Below are 14,276 nucleotides of genomic sequence, written 5' to 3' on the forward strand. Positions count from 1 at the left end.
TTAGCTATTGGTTATTAACAAGTCATCTATTACTATTTTTGCATATTATGTAAAATTATATATTATTAATATAAAGATTAATATTATATTGACGACTTACTGTATCATATTAGAAATAGCTAACAGTTTAAGGGTTCTTCTCAATGGTGTGTACTGTGGTGAGCCTTTATTTATACCACTGTGGATTCTTAATACTCCTGTCTGGAGAGGTAAAGCTCTTATGTTGGCATAGATGAAGAAGCTGAGTCTGTGGCTGTCATTGGTAACAGTGACTCTGGTGACACCCGACCCCCTTGCTGCCTGAGTACCTTTTCACAGCTGTGTGCTTGTCCTTTTCAAAATAGTCTTTGCAGCTGGGCATGGTGGCGCACGCCTTTAATCCCAGCACTCAGGAGGCAGAGGCAGGCAGATTTCTGAGTTTGAGGCCAGCCTGGTCAGAGTGAGTTCCAAGACAGCCAGGGCTACACAGAGAAACCCTGTCTTGAAAAACCAAAGGAAAAACAATAGTCTTTGCAGCCTTGATCAATTTCATGTCCTGACTTTGTTTTAAAGATAGCTGCTGCACTGATTAAAACAACGACAACCAAAACCTGACCAGGCCAACATTCCATATTTAAAGAAGCTTATGGAGAGATGTTCTTTGGGTGTTGGGAATCTCTGTGTAGTTCATTAGCATGGAGGTTGCACAGGTCTGAGGATTGTCTCTGTGCTTTATTGTGTCTGTGTTATTCTTAAGCAACTTTCCAAAGGAAAACATTGTCATATTTTAAGTTGACATAGTTGCTTATATATAGATAATGTTAGGATTTCTGAAAACCAGTCTTGAAAGAGTGTATTTGCTCAAAATTATAAATACAATATTTGTTAAAGAAACCACTTTGGAGATAGCATTATAATTTCAAATAGTTTATTTAACTATTTACCAAATTCAGGACTATTTAAATTTACACCATCAACGCCTTCTATAGAGATTAAGTAAAGCAAAATCAAAACCATACAACCCAAATATTCACAAGGTGAACATTACTAACTTTAGTAAGTAATTGATTTCTACTATATGAAAAAATACAGTGACAAAGTTATTTAGGTTGTAGGTTTTCTTAATAGATTGTTCTATACATCTAGAGAATGATCTATGGTTGCTATACTTTCAGTTTTGAATGGATGATCTTGTACACTATACAGAAAAAAGTAAAAGAATAAATAGTAACAAATAGATGGATGGATAGATAATAGGTAGGTAGGTAGGTAGATAGATAGATAGATAGATAGATAGATAGATAGATAATAAAGCATCAGGTCACTTGCTGAAAGCAGCCAGCAGAAATTTATTGAGAAAGCCCCTTTAAGACAGCCAGCTGGAGTTTCCAATAGAGAGTCTGGGGCAGAACAGAGTCTCCCCTCAGAATGGTGTCCAAGTAAAAAAACAAATAGCAACAACTAGAGCTGACATCATCAGATTGGACACAGTATACAACAGACTGACTAGGGGAGCTGCGACAATCAGACTGGAATTTCCCATGAGCTCTCTCCCCTGGATGAGCTTCCCACAGTGGAACTGGCTTCTCTTTTGCATTGCAGAACTTTTATATCATGGGATAACCGGCAGTGATGTTGGCTAGAAACGCTTTCCCTTCTAGCTATTTGCTAGGACACAATGCTTTTACCCATGTAGTGTTTTGCTCTTCTTATCCCTCCCTGTCACAGGGTTAGGGGCCCCAGACCATCCTCACAAGAGAGGACACTGGCATGAGCACGCTTGGGTCTGACATGGAAGGGGGCAGCACTGATCCCAGAGCTAGCTCCTTGATGAGCTAAACAGCACCGATTGTTTGATCGCTCTGATGTGCACTGCACACACTTCCAAGAAATTCCACTTACAATGAGTGATTTAAATATGGGACTCAAAAAAGTTTTCACAGAGCATGGTGCACTGTGGGAATATCCTTGTTTGCTCTGGGTTTCTTGGTATTTAAGTTCTTTATTCTCTTAATTTCTTCAGGACTTTTGACAAATAATATATTTCTCTGGCTGTTAGCTTTTACCACATTTGTTTTTATTTTTATTTTGAAGACAACTGAAATAATAATGCAAAATTTAGTCACTGTACTCATGGGTCTCTATTCTCTCATCAAATCAGGGTTTTGGTTTTTTGGTTGGTTTTGTTTGTTTGTTTGTTTTGTTTTGTTTTTTGTTTTTGTTGTTTTGGTTTGTTTTGGTTTTGTATGGATGAGTCTCCTGAAACAGAACCATCCATTCTGGTGTACTCCTTGCTAACTAATTGCTTGTGCATTTCAACACCCAGGCTCAGCTCTTTATGTGTACAACAATGCGGTTTTCACCCCAGAGGACTGGCATGGCATTCAGGAAATAGCAAGAAGCAGGAAAAAAGATGATCCCCTGAAGGTTGGAAGATTTGGAATTGGGTTTAATTCTGTCTACCATATAACAGGTGCAGTATTGGATGTGGGCAAGTGGGGAGGAGAGTCAGCCAGACTATAGATAAATGTTAGTACATCTACTGTGTTTATATTAACATTGATATTTTGTTTTATATTGACTGTGTGACATATTGAAATTATATTGCTATACACAAAAATGTAGTTGTTACATGTAAGTCTTAATGTATTTATGTATTCATCTTTTGGAAGATCACCTTCTGGGCTCTGAGTGATGGTTTGTTTGTGCGTGTTGAAGCACACCTGCGGACTGCACAAATGTAAAGACTATTATGCAGGAGTGTAGAGCAGGTCAGTTGCCCCATCTGTGCAGCTCAGTATTATTTTCTCTCCTACTTGACAGTGAGCACATTGATGTGGGCCATTTGCTAGAAGGTTGTTTTGCAATCTGGAGATTTGAGAAAGCCACAAGTTATGCTTTGACAGTGTCAGCAGTCTCTCTGGCTTGATTTCAGCATGGGTGTGTGGCATTGTGTAAGGTCTAGAGACAAATAAAGCCTACATTATACTGTTGATGGATTTAGTGGACATAAGATTTGCTACTTAAGATGAGTAAGAATTTAGGTGATTGTCACAACAGTACTTGCATTTGATAAGTACACATCTTAAAGGGGTGGCAGACTTTACTAGAGTTACATTGTGCATGGAGATTAGGGGCTAAGGTCTGCATGGGAGACAAGACACACCAGAATTCCCCTGGGAAGAAGCCCTTTGAGCAGCACCATGGATAAACGATTCTTTCAGTATGAGAAATCTGACAAAGCCACTTCTGCCAGTGTTGAAATATCACTGTCTTCAGTTGAAGAACAAAAGAAGCAGTTGACATTAGTCTAGAGACCATGTGGTAAGATGTGAATCTTTAAGAACTGTAGCTGTGCACATGTGCATTCTTCCCCAGGAAAGCTCATGGCTCGCTCACTGTGGGCTCTGTACTTGCTCAGTTAGGTGGCAGTGGAGCAACCTGCATCATTGTAGCAGAAAGCTAAATCTTTAATTTGGAACATAGGTTGTAACTCTTTTCTTTCTAACTGGGCTTATGTGGCAGTGAATACTGAGTATAAATATGTAAATAGTGTTTATCTCTTACACTTAATGAGTATTTAAAGAGATAGCACAGATTTTCACAAAAACATAGAAGTTTCTATTATTGGCTCTTATTAGATTGCCTCAAACCAGAAACCATTCTCTATCACTTTCAAAGTATGAAGTTACTTGTTGAATTTTATATGTCAGGCTATTTCTTATGTAATGTTTTGATGGTAGTTATCATTTCATTATGGCTGCAATTACAGTTGTTCTTTGGTCTTTTGAGTTGGTCATACCTTGGTTTTCAATTCTACAGATGTTCCTTGTATCTTTAGTGGTGACCAGATAGGAATGCTAGATCCTCATCAAACACTGTTTGGCCCCCATGAATCTGGCCAATGTTGGAATCTCAAAGATGACATCAAAGAAATAAATGAGCTTCCGGATCAGTTTGCCCCCTTCATTGGTGTTTTTGGAAGCACCAAGGAAACCTTTACAAATGGCAGCTTCCCAGGGACATTTTTCCGTTTCCCTCTTCGCTTACAGCCTTCCCAGCTTAGCAGCAATCTCTACACTAAGCAGAAGGTTCTGGAGTTGTTTGACTCTTTCCGGGCGGATGCAGACACAGTGCTACTCTTCCTGAAGAGTGTGCAGGCGGTGTCTTTACATGTCCGAGAGGCTGATGGGACAGAAAAACTGGTATTTAGAGTGACTGCTAGTGAGAATAAGGCCCTGAAACATGAACGGCCAAATTCTATCAAGATTCTGGGAACGGCTATAAGTAACTATTGTAAAAAGATCCCAAGCAACAGTGTCACCTGTGTAACATATCATATAAACATAGTTCTGGAGGATGAGAGCACGAAAGATGCCCAGAAGACGTCGTGGTTGGTATGTAACAGTGTGGGCGGGCGGGGCATTAGTAGTAAACTGGATTCTTTGGCTGATGAACTGAAATTTGTTCCAATCATTGGACTAGCCATGCCTTTATCAGGCAAGGATGAAGAAAATGGAGCAATATCTGATTTCTCAGGAAAAGCATTTTGTTTTCTTCCTCTGCCTCCTGGTGAAGAAAGCAGAACAGGACTTCCAGTTCATATCAGTGGTTTCTTTGGCCTGACTGACAACCGCAGGAGCATAAAATGGAGAGAGTTGGACCAATGGAGAGACCCTGCGGCCTTGTGGAATGAATATCTTATTGTGAATGTTGTTCCCAAAACTTATGCTACTCTCATCCTAGATTCAATAAAACGCCTGGAGACAGAGAAGAGCTCTGATTTCCCCTTATCAGTTGACACCATCTACAAACTTTGGCCTGAGGCCAGCAAGGTCAAGGCACACTGGCATCCAGTGTTGGGTCCACTGTTTAGTGAACTGTTCCAGCATGCTGTCATTTACTCAATTGGTGGCGAGTGGGTGAAGCTGGAGCAGGTGCACTTCTCAGAACTTGACGGAAGTTTAGAATCCACGCGATCTGTGCTCAACTACCTCCAGAGCTCAGGGAAGCAGATTGCCAAGGTCCCAGGGAACTTGGCTGCTGCTGTTCAGCTCAGTGCAGCCTCTGCCACCTCCAGTGCGTCTCCTGTGAGAAAGGTGACGCCTGCGTGGGTGCGGCAGGTACTGAGGAAGTGTGCACACCTGGGCAGTGCGGAAGAAAAGCTGCATCTTCTGGAATTTGTGCTTTCCGACCAAGCCTACAGTGAGCTGCTCGGGCTTGAGCTGTTGCCTTTACAGAGCGGGGCTTTTGTCCCCTTCTCCTCGTCTGTCTCTGATCAAGATGTTGTTTACATCACCTCAGAAGAATTCCCAAGGTGGGTGCTGTGGGGCTCAGACAAGGTTGATCCGGTCAGTAGGGGGCTGCCTTTTCTACAGAGTTCTTTACTGCCAGGTGTCTGTGTGGATTTGGTGGGTGGGTGGGTGAGGCATGAAATGTGAAAAGATACATTTTATATTTTAAAGTGAAAGGGCATTGTAGAAAATCTGGGTCATTGCCTTATATTGACAGTTCAGCTGTTTGGGAGGCTTAGGTAGGAGGACCACTTGGATCTAGGAATTCCAAGACAACACAGTAGTAATAGCTTGTCTCAAAAAAAATTATTCTAGTAGCTATTTGTCACACACAACACTAAAAACAGTTATTATAAATCGCTAATAGAGGTAAGTTTAGTTAAAATTACTTTGATGAAATTTAAATTAAATTAGTATATTAGATAACTATTTCTTTGTATTTTTAAGACAGTGTCATGATGTATCCCAGACTACCCTGGAAAGCAGTTTTCTTGCTTCAGCCACCCACGTTCTGGGGCTACATGTGTCTGTCGTCATGCTTTGCTAGGGTTACATGTGTCCGTCATCATACTTGGCTTCAGTAACTAAGGTTTTTTGGTTTTTTTTTTTTTTTTTTTTAATAGCTGAGGGTATATATTGTTAAATACTTAGACTGTTTTTGAATTTTCATGGTGTATGATGCCTAAAGAAAACTTTGATGTGTACTATAATTCACATAAAATAAAATAGCAGGTTTAACTGGCTTGAAATTATATGGTGGATGCTTTTAACAGAAGAATTGTTGGAATTATAACTGCTGTGTACTTCTCAAATTCTAGGTCCCTTTTCCCAGGTCTTGAAGCAAGACTTATTTTGGAGAACTTGAAGCCTCACCTTCTAGCTGCTTTAAAAGAAGCTGCGCAGACCCGAGGTATTATAACTATCCAGAGTTGTTCTTACATTTTTGGTTGTGAGCCTAACCATTAATGGCTGAGCCATCTCTCTAGCTCGCCGTGCTTTTCTTAAACAACCCTCTTTCTAAAAATACAAACAGTTTTTATAAGGTTTCTTCTAACAACTGTCCATTTTAGACCTAGAAGTGTGAGTCCATATGGCTCAGCCTAGGACAATTGTTCACTTTAAGATGTGTCAGGAGCCATTCTAGCATCTAACAAGAACCCAATGGCAATGTCATTGAGACCCTCATGTCATCGCTCTTGGTAGCAGGCATTTGCAGGAAGTGTATCTTAACCTGCAGAGTGCTTTTGGTTTTTTCCCAGTGCTTGCTAGTTCTTTTCAGACCCTCCCGTCCTCAGATCTTGCAGCGCGTGTGATAACAATGAAAGTGATTGTTAAATGTCACAGATGAGAGGAAAGCTAGGTTCAGAGTTTGCAGATGAGTGCAGGAGGCCAGGTTTTCTGCCTTGTCTCCCTTGTCTGCTATCCCACACCCCAGCCCAGGTATAGCTACCAGATAGGATCAACTTCCAGGAAATGTGTTCCAATCCAATTCCAAGACACTGCCAGGGAAGGGGCCTGAGAAGACCTAGGAAAGCTATAAACACCCGTCATTGGGAATGATTTTTAGGAAATGACAGTAATTTGGAGGGAAAATTACCATGGTCCTGACTCTAATTCTATCTCTATTCTGCAAATATTCTATCACCTATGAAACTGCTGTCTGGACTTTTCCTAGGTTAGACCTAAGTTGCCCCCAGATCTCAGAATTTGCCTTACCAAGGAGCTTATTGTTTGTGATATGTTGTAGACAACACATGACCTTTCCCTTTCGAGGAAAAGTGTTCATCATTTCTATTTTTATTCATTAAAATATGCATGAAAGGATTTGGATCTTGTCAGGGCAATGAGGTTGGAGTTAAAAATGAGACCAAGAGTGAGCCTGTAAATGTTTCTTGTCACAAGGATTTGTGCCTGTGAGACCTGCAGTGATGCGGGTTTCCCGCATTCTGATGACTCTCGTGTTGTAAACTGTTCTTTTCAAGAAAGCTATTGAAGTATTTAGATATGCATTCCCACTGAGCCTTCTACCCAGCCTCCCGCTTTCCTTTTCCTTTTTATGTCAAGTTTTGTTACTTTATGTTGATCAGGCTTGGGAGAACTTGGCAGCATTCACTGTATATCCATTGAGTTGGTTCTAATTTGCATAGTTACACCAAGGCAGGCTACTTAACAGTATCACTGTAATAACATATTGTAGGCATTCCTATGAGGACCAGATCATATAGACAGAAATGATAGTCCAGTCTAGTGCCTAACACATAACTTCCTGCATGTGGAAGCTGTTGTGATCACTTTCGTTGGAGATCCATAGGTATTTTAACATTGGAATGTCAGCCACAGACCTCCCCTTTTCTCTTGTTTCCCTCTTGTGTGACCCCTTTATAAATGCTGTTTCTCTCCTTGAAGCTTACTCCACAGTGAAACATTGGGTTATCATCTTTGTTCTGCAACTGTAGGTTCTGTCCAACAATTCGTAGAAACTTTCTGTTTGTCCTTCTGACTATGGATCTGCTACTGTTGTACTTTCTTGTGATGTTACTTCACTTGTGGAATTAACTGTTGCTGTGGCACTCTCTCTTCATATGACTGTGACACTTAGCTGCTGTGGGCTTGTAGTATGAGTTAGATGGCTTTCCATGACTGAACTTGCCATGATAGTGGTCAGCTGTGATTCCAAACATGTGTGATTATGAGCTGCTGTTTCAGTGGCTTCCATCCATTTAGGGCCCCTCTCTGTTCTAGTCTTGGAAGAGCACAAACTTGTGAACCTGAACGCTTCCTAGTTTCAGGAGAGCAATGAGACTGGTCAGACTTGTCTCCACTGTATCCCACACTGTAGAACACACTATATAACACTTTAAGGTTCATGCTCAGTTATTGTTTTAAACCTACGAGAACACTTTCTCAATCTGTACTTATCTACCCAGCATTTATCTTGCTGGGAAGACTTATTTCCATCCTGTGCTTTGTCCGTTAATTTCTTTGTCTGTTCTTGGTGATTGAACTCAAGGCTTCATGCAGCTAGGCAAGTGCTTTACCACTGAGCAACATCTACAGCTCCTAACTCACTTTGAATCCATCTTTTAAGTGATACAGAAAAAGGAAAAATTGCATGATTATATGGTATGTGATATACACATTATATAATATTCAAATCAAGTTAACCACACCTGTCTTTTAAAATATTTTCCACTTCTTGATGGAGAATCTTCAAGCTTTTTGAAACATAGGATATATGATTTTTATCCATAGTTACCCTACTATGCAGTAGTACCCAGAACTTTTTAACCTGAACTTTAGTAATTCCAACTGAGCAGCCTCTATCTGTGTGTCCCACACATTCCATGACGGCTCTCCCAGCATGTAGTAACCACAGAGAAAGCTTGGGAGGCACTCATGAGCTTGATATTAACATACAAGAAAAAGACAGCTGGGGAAGAAGTCCTGCTCTAAGGCTGACAGTGAAGCATGCTGGAACATGAGTCTGTCCTCCTGCTGCGCAGATCTCTGTCCAGTGTTGGGAAGGCTCCTAAGGCTTCTGTTGTCTGCTGAGTCTGGGTCTTACTATAGCAGACCTGGCCCTGAACTCCAGAGTGAAGTTCCGGCCTCGCTTTCCTGGAATGCTTCCTAGTAGATGGAGTCTTTGTCTTCTCTTTTGCCCAAGTGAGGGAGACGGGTGCTGGAGGCAGCTCTTGAGCCACACAGTAAATGTGATTCCGCACAGGCCCTGAGAAGAATATAGGTCACAGTGGGAGGGAATGGTCTTGGAGCTCTATCTGGTTTTAGATGCTATTTTGGTGGATTTGGTAGTGGGCTTCAAGTTCAAGACCTTGTCTTGGTTCCTTCTCCCTTCTACAGGTAGGAGACATTGTTTGTGATTAGCACCTTCTGTTGTTTGCTCTCCACAACCCGTAGGTATCAGAGCCTCTGTCATCTCCACTTGAAGCTCAAGGAAGTAGAAAGTTTTCAGTAACTTGAGATGCAGTTATAGCCACAATTCTGGTTTTGTTTTCTCATTTTTTTTTAAATTTGTGAGTTAGATTATTTGTGGTTTAAATTACATGACTAAATGGAGGAATAGCTGAAGTTAGGTGACAGATGACTAGTTAAATAATTCTGCCACTAAATGAGTTTTAAATTAAGCGACTAGAAAAAATAAGCAGTTAAGTGAGACAAATTCCTAATGGAGTGGCATCAGGATCCTACATACATGTTTCTTAATTTAAAAATTAAGCTTTTTAAAAAAATTAGGTAAGATTACATTCTCTGTTACAATTAGTAACTCAAAAGTCCTTAAATGATTCATTTTCCTGTATATACCAAGTATTGTGCCAGGTGAAGTTAATAAATAGATGATAAAACCCACAGCTGCATAGGATATGGATAGGAATCAACACTGTCACTCATGCGATGGGTACTTGTTCAGATGCTGAGCATGGACTGGGCCTGTGTTGGGTAGCGCAGCAGGGATGGTGTTGTCTATTCTGCCTGGCCTCTAGCCTTCATGTCTCAGGGGACAGCATGTTTTCAGTGATGACTCGGACACAACTTTATTATGATGAATACTATTGAAGAGATGATGACCACACATGCATGTTTCCAAATCTTCAGAAAATCTTGCATTTTTCATTGCCAGCCTCTGGCATACAGATAGCTATAACTGACACAAGATTTGTGGAGATATTTGAGACTGCCATACCCATAATTACATGTTGCAGAAAAGAACCATGTGCTAGGAAGAGTCTGTTCGAAGCCTACCTTCTCCCTTATTCAGGCCGCTGCCGTGCATAACCTGAAATGCAGGCATATCCTTGGTATCTCTCACAGCCATTCTTACTTCTCCAGTTAGCCCAGCACTGAGAGAACTTACCTTTCTAAAACATTCCTTTTCCACCTTTTATCAAATATCTTTGAAAGGCTTCTTGTTTTTTTCATATAAAAAAGGTCAAAGTCCTTGACATTGTCCACCAGGCTTTTTCCATGTCCTCGTTCTATTTTTTTTCTGGGCATTAAAAAGAGTCCTGGTACACAGGAAAGCTAAGTGGGTGTTTGCTGTTACCCAGCTCCTTCCTTGGTTTTGTTCCCCCCCCCCCATCACTGCCATATTTAAAGAACACTTATTTCTCTCCACTAGGCACAGACATCTGATTTTCCCCCCGTGCACACCTTGTTACATCTTGTTACATGCAACCTATGCATGCTTTTATAACAAAGCACCACAAACCCGCACTTGTGTAGTTACTTGTAATCCTTTCTCTAATCTGCCATCCTTGTTAGGTACAGACCAGGTCTGAGTTCATGTCTGGGTGTCTATTTCCAGCGCTCTAGCACTTAGTATTGCCTGACTGACAAATACTGCTGGCGAGGAGGTTATTCCAGTGAGACTTACAGTCTCTGTCTTAGCCCTGAAATTGAGTCCAATGTACCCCAGTGCACAAGCATATTCCACAGAGACACAGTGGTATACATAATAAAATAAATGACTTTCATAGAAAGGCTAGTTGTCCATGGGGATAATTCTTAGAACTTTATGAGTATTGATTGTCATAAACAAACAATAGGAATGTTTGATAAATTCTCCTTTTTCTTATCATACTGAGAATTTAGTGTAATTTTACTTTGTGTAAATGTTAAAGTACTTATAAAAATTCTATTTCCTCCTTTCTCAATTTGTCTCTAGGCCCTCTGACTGTTTTATGCTACTAGCCTGTGAAAATGCCCATAGTTAGCTTCCAGGTTGCTGTGAACACAGTGTAATTTGTGCTTATAAACATGCACTCGCCGCCTTTGCTATTTTCTGAACTAAGTCTCAGTTTTTACATAGTTTAGGGTTAATTTGCATCAAAATAGATCTTTAAATCTTAAATGTATATATATACTGTTTGGAGCTTTGTATACACCTTTTCTTTTGCATAATGCTGTGTGGAGATTTTGCAGACAGCATTGCTGTAAAATGCAGAGTAATTTCTGTAGTGAGCTTATGAAATATTGATTATTCTGGCCTCTCTAAGCATGGCTTTAATTATATTCTAGCACAGCAGCTTCTCTGGGGATACTCAGGTAGGATCACTGACTGAATGTTGTGTTCATTTGAAACCTTATTTATTTATTTATTTTTATTTGTTGTCATTTGTTGGTGTGCTGAATCCTGTGTTGTTTTGTTTTTAACCTAACTAGTTAGAAATTCTGTCAATCTTTTTTTTTTTCCTTGCTGGAAATAACTTTTAAAGGAGAGAGGAAACTACTTATACAGGCTTTTGTTATTGCAAACACTGATTTTTAAAAAACATTTAAATGACTTGAAAACTTTATTTAGTTTAAAATAAAAGACACTTGTGAAATTTGCATGTTAGACTGCTTAAATGGGAGAGAGTGGCATGACTGCATTTCTGTTATGCACACAAATGCTCAGAGGAGAAATGAAGGAGGGGAGAAAATTCTGGAAACTGTTAGGATTGTAGCTCAGTGCTGAGACCGGTGTGAGTAGAAAGCCCCTGTCCAAGCTACAAGGAACATTAAAGTGGCCAATCTCCTATTAGGGATAGTCAGCTGATCTTACAGTGCCAAGTGGGTCAGTTTATTGATTGCCCATCCTTTTTGTTTTGTCTTAATAAATACCTTTGTTATTATTTTCCAAAGTTCATGTTTTACTTGGAAATTTAAAGGATGCAAGATTTGCTTTATAGAAATTATTTTTATACATATACTTTGAAGCAGATTATACATTTATACATATATAAAATTAAGAACTAAGTCATTATTAGAGTGATAATTTCTATAAATATTAAATTTGGCTTCTACTTTATAGTAAAAGTATCTAATGCTTTATCAATAGCTCTTATTTTGGGACAGTGTAGGAAAAGAGACAGCAGAGTGGTTATGTAAGTAGTTACCCTGTTAATGCCTGCCCTAGGGACTGTCCCATTCTGGTTACTGAATCTGTAGCTATAGGAGATCTATTCAAGCCCAAGCCAAACCTGATAGTGTATGTCTGTAATACCAGCTGCTTTGAGGCTAAGGTAGGAAGATTGTAAGTTCCAGACTAACCTGAACTACAAGGTGAATTTGAGGCCAGCCTGGACAACTTAGAATCTATGAAGAGAAAAGTAAAAGGAGCGTTGGGCTATTGCTCAGTAGTAGGGTTTTTGCCTAACTTGCATGAGACCTACTAGTCAGTGCCCAGTATTACAAGAAAAGTAACAACCAAAGGCCAAAGCCAAGATGTCCGTGGCAGGGTATCAGTGCAGACTTTCTGGGAAGCAGTTGGGCCATTAGAGCTGGAATAGGATGCTTCTGAAAGGCCAGAGACCAGCAGCACCACGTCTAGGCATGAGTGTGGGTGGAGTCCTGACTGGCAGGCACTGGGCCACCTTTTCCTTTACTCCCCCCAGCCTCTACATTGGTTTTTTTCTCTTTCTTCATTCTTTTTTTTGTTTTGTTTTTAAAGATGTGACTGAGAAGGGCCTAGGAGGAGAGGAGGGATGGGATGCTGTGTTTGGGATGTACAAGTAATAATAATAATTACAAAACAAAAAGAAAAAGATGTGACTCATATATAGTACATCATTTAATTGGACTTTTCTCGTTGATGTGTATTTACAAAGTCTTGAATTTTCTATATGATGGTACATTATTAGAACTCAGCAGCCATCAAAGCTGCCATTGCCACTGTGTCTCTGAAAAGCAAAAGAATGTCTGTGTACTCAGCACCTTGATTTAGCATTCTCTAGTGGGGTGCATCTCTGAAGGAGTTCACTTGAAGCATTTAGAACTAAAACGTTATTGTTAAATGAATTTTTATACCAACTGATGTTTCTACTTTCTGATCACATTGCATTTATTCTCAAGGTTAGCAAGGATCATAGACACGGGAATAAATAGAAACAAAAATAGCACAGTCTCTGAGTAGAGACTGCTTGCATTCATGTTGTTTTCAGTATCATACCTGGTAATAGTTTGCTGTCCTTGGGAAGTTTTTTCAGAAGCATAGTTAAATATGTTTTGACCTTGCTGTTAGTTGTAAAAGCCACAAACCCACAAGTCATTTACTAAGATGCCTAAAAACTGTTTTGCTCATCCTAGTGGAGGTGCTTCAGAGGCCTTCTGATGGGGACATGGAGACGCCTATGTGAGCATTTATACTTCAGGGTTAAACGCAGTAGCTAGACTAAAGCCTGAATGAACTTAATGTACTTAGGTTTGTGCGGCTCCTCATTTTCTCTCTCCTTTACTTCCTATTGTTTTTCCAGTTGAGCATGACTGATGTGTTAGTTGCATGCTACGTGTGAGGTGTGTGTGTTTTGACATTTTATTTACATATTCATACCAAGTAATTTTCCTAACGGTAAGTATATGTTTTATAAATTGCCACATTCTATGTAAGGCTATTGGGCAGGATTATCTATAAGGCTCATGTGATGTGACAATTTACATGGAACATACATGATACATATTTATGATTTTGCTTTCTGGGTATTCTGAATTTTAATTTTTAACATTTTTATATCTTTAAAATATATCTTCACTTATGACTTAGATATTTAGTATAGGCAGTAGTTCTATTCAGTAAGCACTTGAGGAAACATTATTATAAATCAAATTTAATTCACCCCATAGCCCAAAGAAACTATATTGATTATATTACTAACATTTTCATTTTAAAAATATTACTTGAGTTATTCTGTTACATGACAAGGAAACTGAAAATGTTTCTGAATCTGTGTGTTATCACTCTCCTGAAGTTTCAGTTGTGTATCTTGCTGAGATTTCTATGACAATGGTTTGAAAATAGCATGACACATAATGTTGGGGTAGAAAGTAGAGCCTTTGAAACAAAGATGTCCTCCCTTGACAAAAACATGCTAGAGTGGGGCGAGGGAAACATGGGGATGGCATGAGAACAAACAGTACACAAGTCCAAGTTCTAGCTATTTTGTACTGAAGACAGTTAGCTTTTAAGGAATCTCCAGGCCCTCCATTAGAAGGCCTGTACAGCACCTCACA

At 39.7% G+C, this 14,276-nt stretch overlaps 1 protein-coding gene across 9 annotated transcripts in view; it reads left to right on the top strand.

Annotated features, from left to right (window-relative positions):
* The window catches only part of Sacs (sacsin), a 102,273-nt gene that overhangs the window by 48,876 nt on the left and 39,121 nt on the right, over positions 1 to 14,276 (top strand). For 5 of the 9 annotated variants that reach the window (XM_030247881.1, XM_030247882.1, NM_172809.3 and 2 more), the window contains 3 exons: positions 2,306 to 2,452; positions 3,802 to 5,296; positions 6,092 to 6,183. In XM_030247881.1, coding sequence (XP_030103741.1) covers positions 2,306 to 2,452; positions 3,802 to 5,296; positions 6,092 to 6,183 — 1,734 coding nt within the window. Of the gene's footprint in view, positions 1 to 2,305; positions 2,453 to 3,801; positions 5,297 to 6,091; positions 6,184 to 11,306; positions 11,334 to 14,276 lie in introns of all 9 variants that reach the window. The other 4 variants (XM_006519226.2, XM_006519227.4, XM_030247883.1 and 1 more) reach the window with 3 other exon arrangements.

Source organism: Mus musculus, chromosome 14, assembly GCF_000001635.26.
Source record: "Mus musculus strain C57BL/6J chromosome 14, GRCm38.p6 C57BL/6J".
Taxonomy (NCBI): domain Eukaryota; kingdom Metazoa; phylum Chordata; class Mammalia; order Rodentia; family Muridae; genus Mus; species Mus musculus.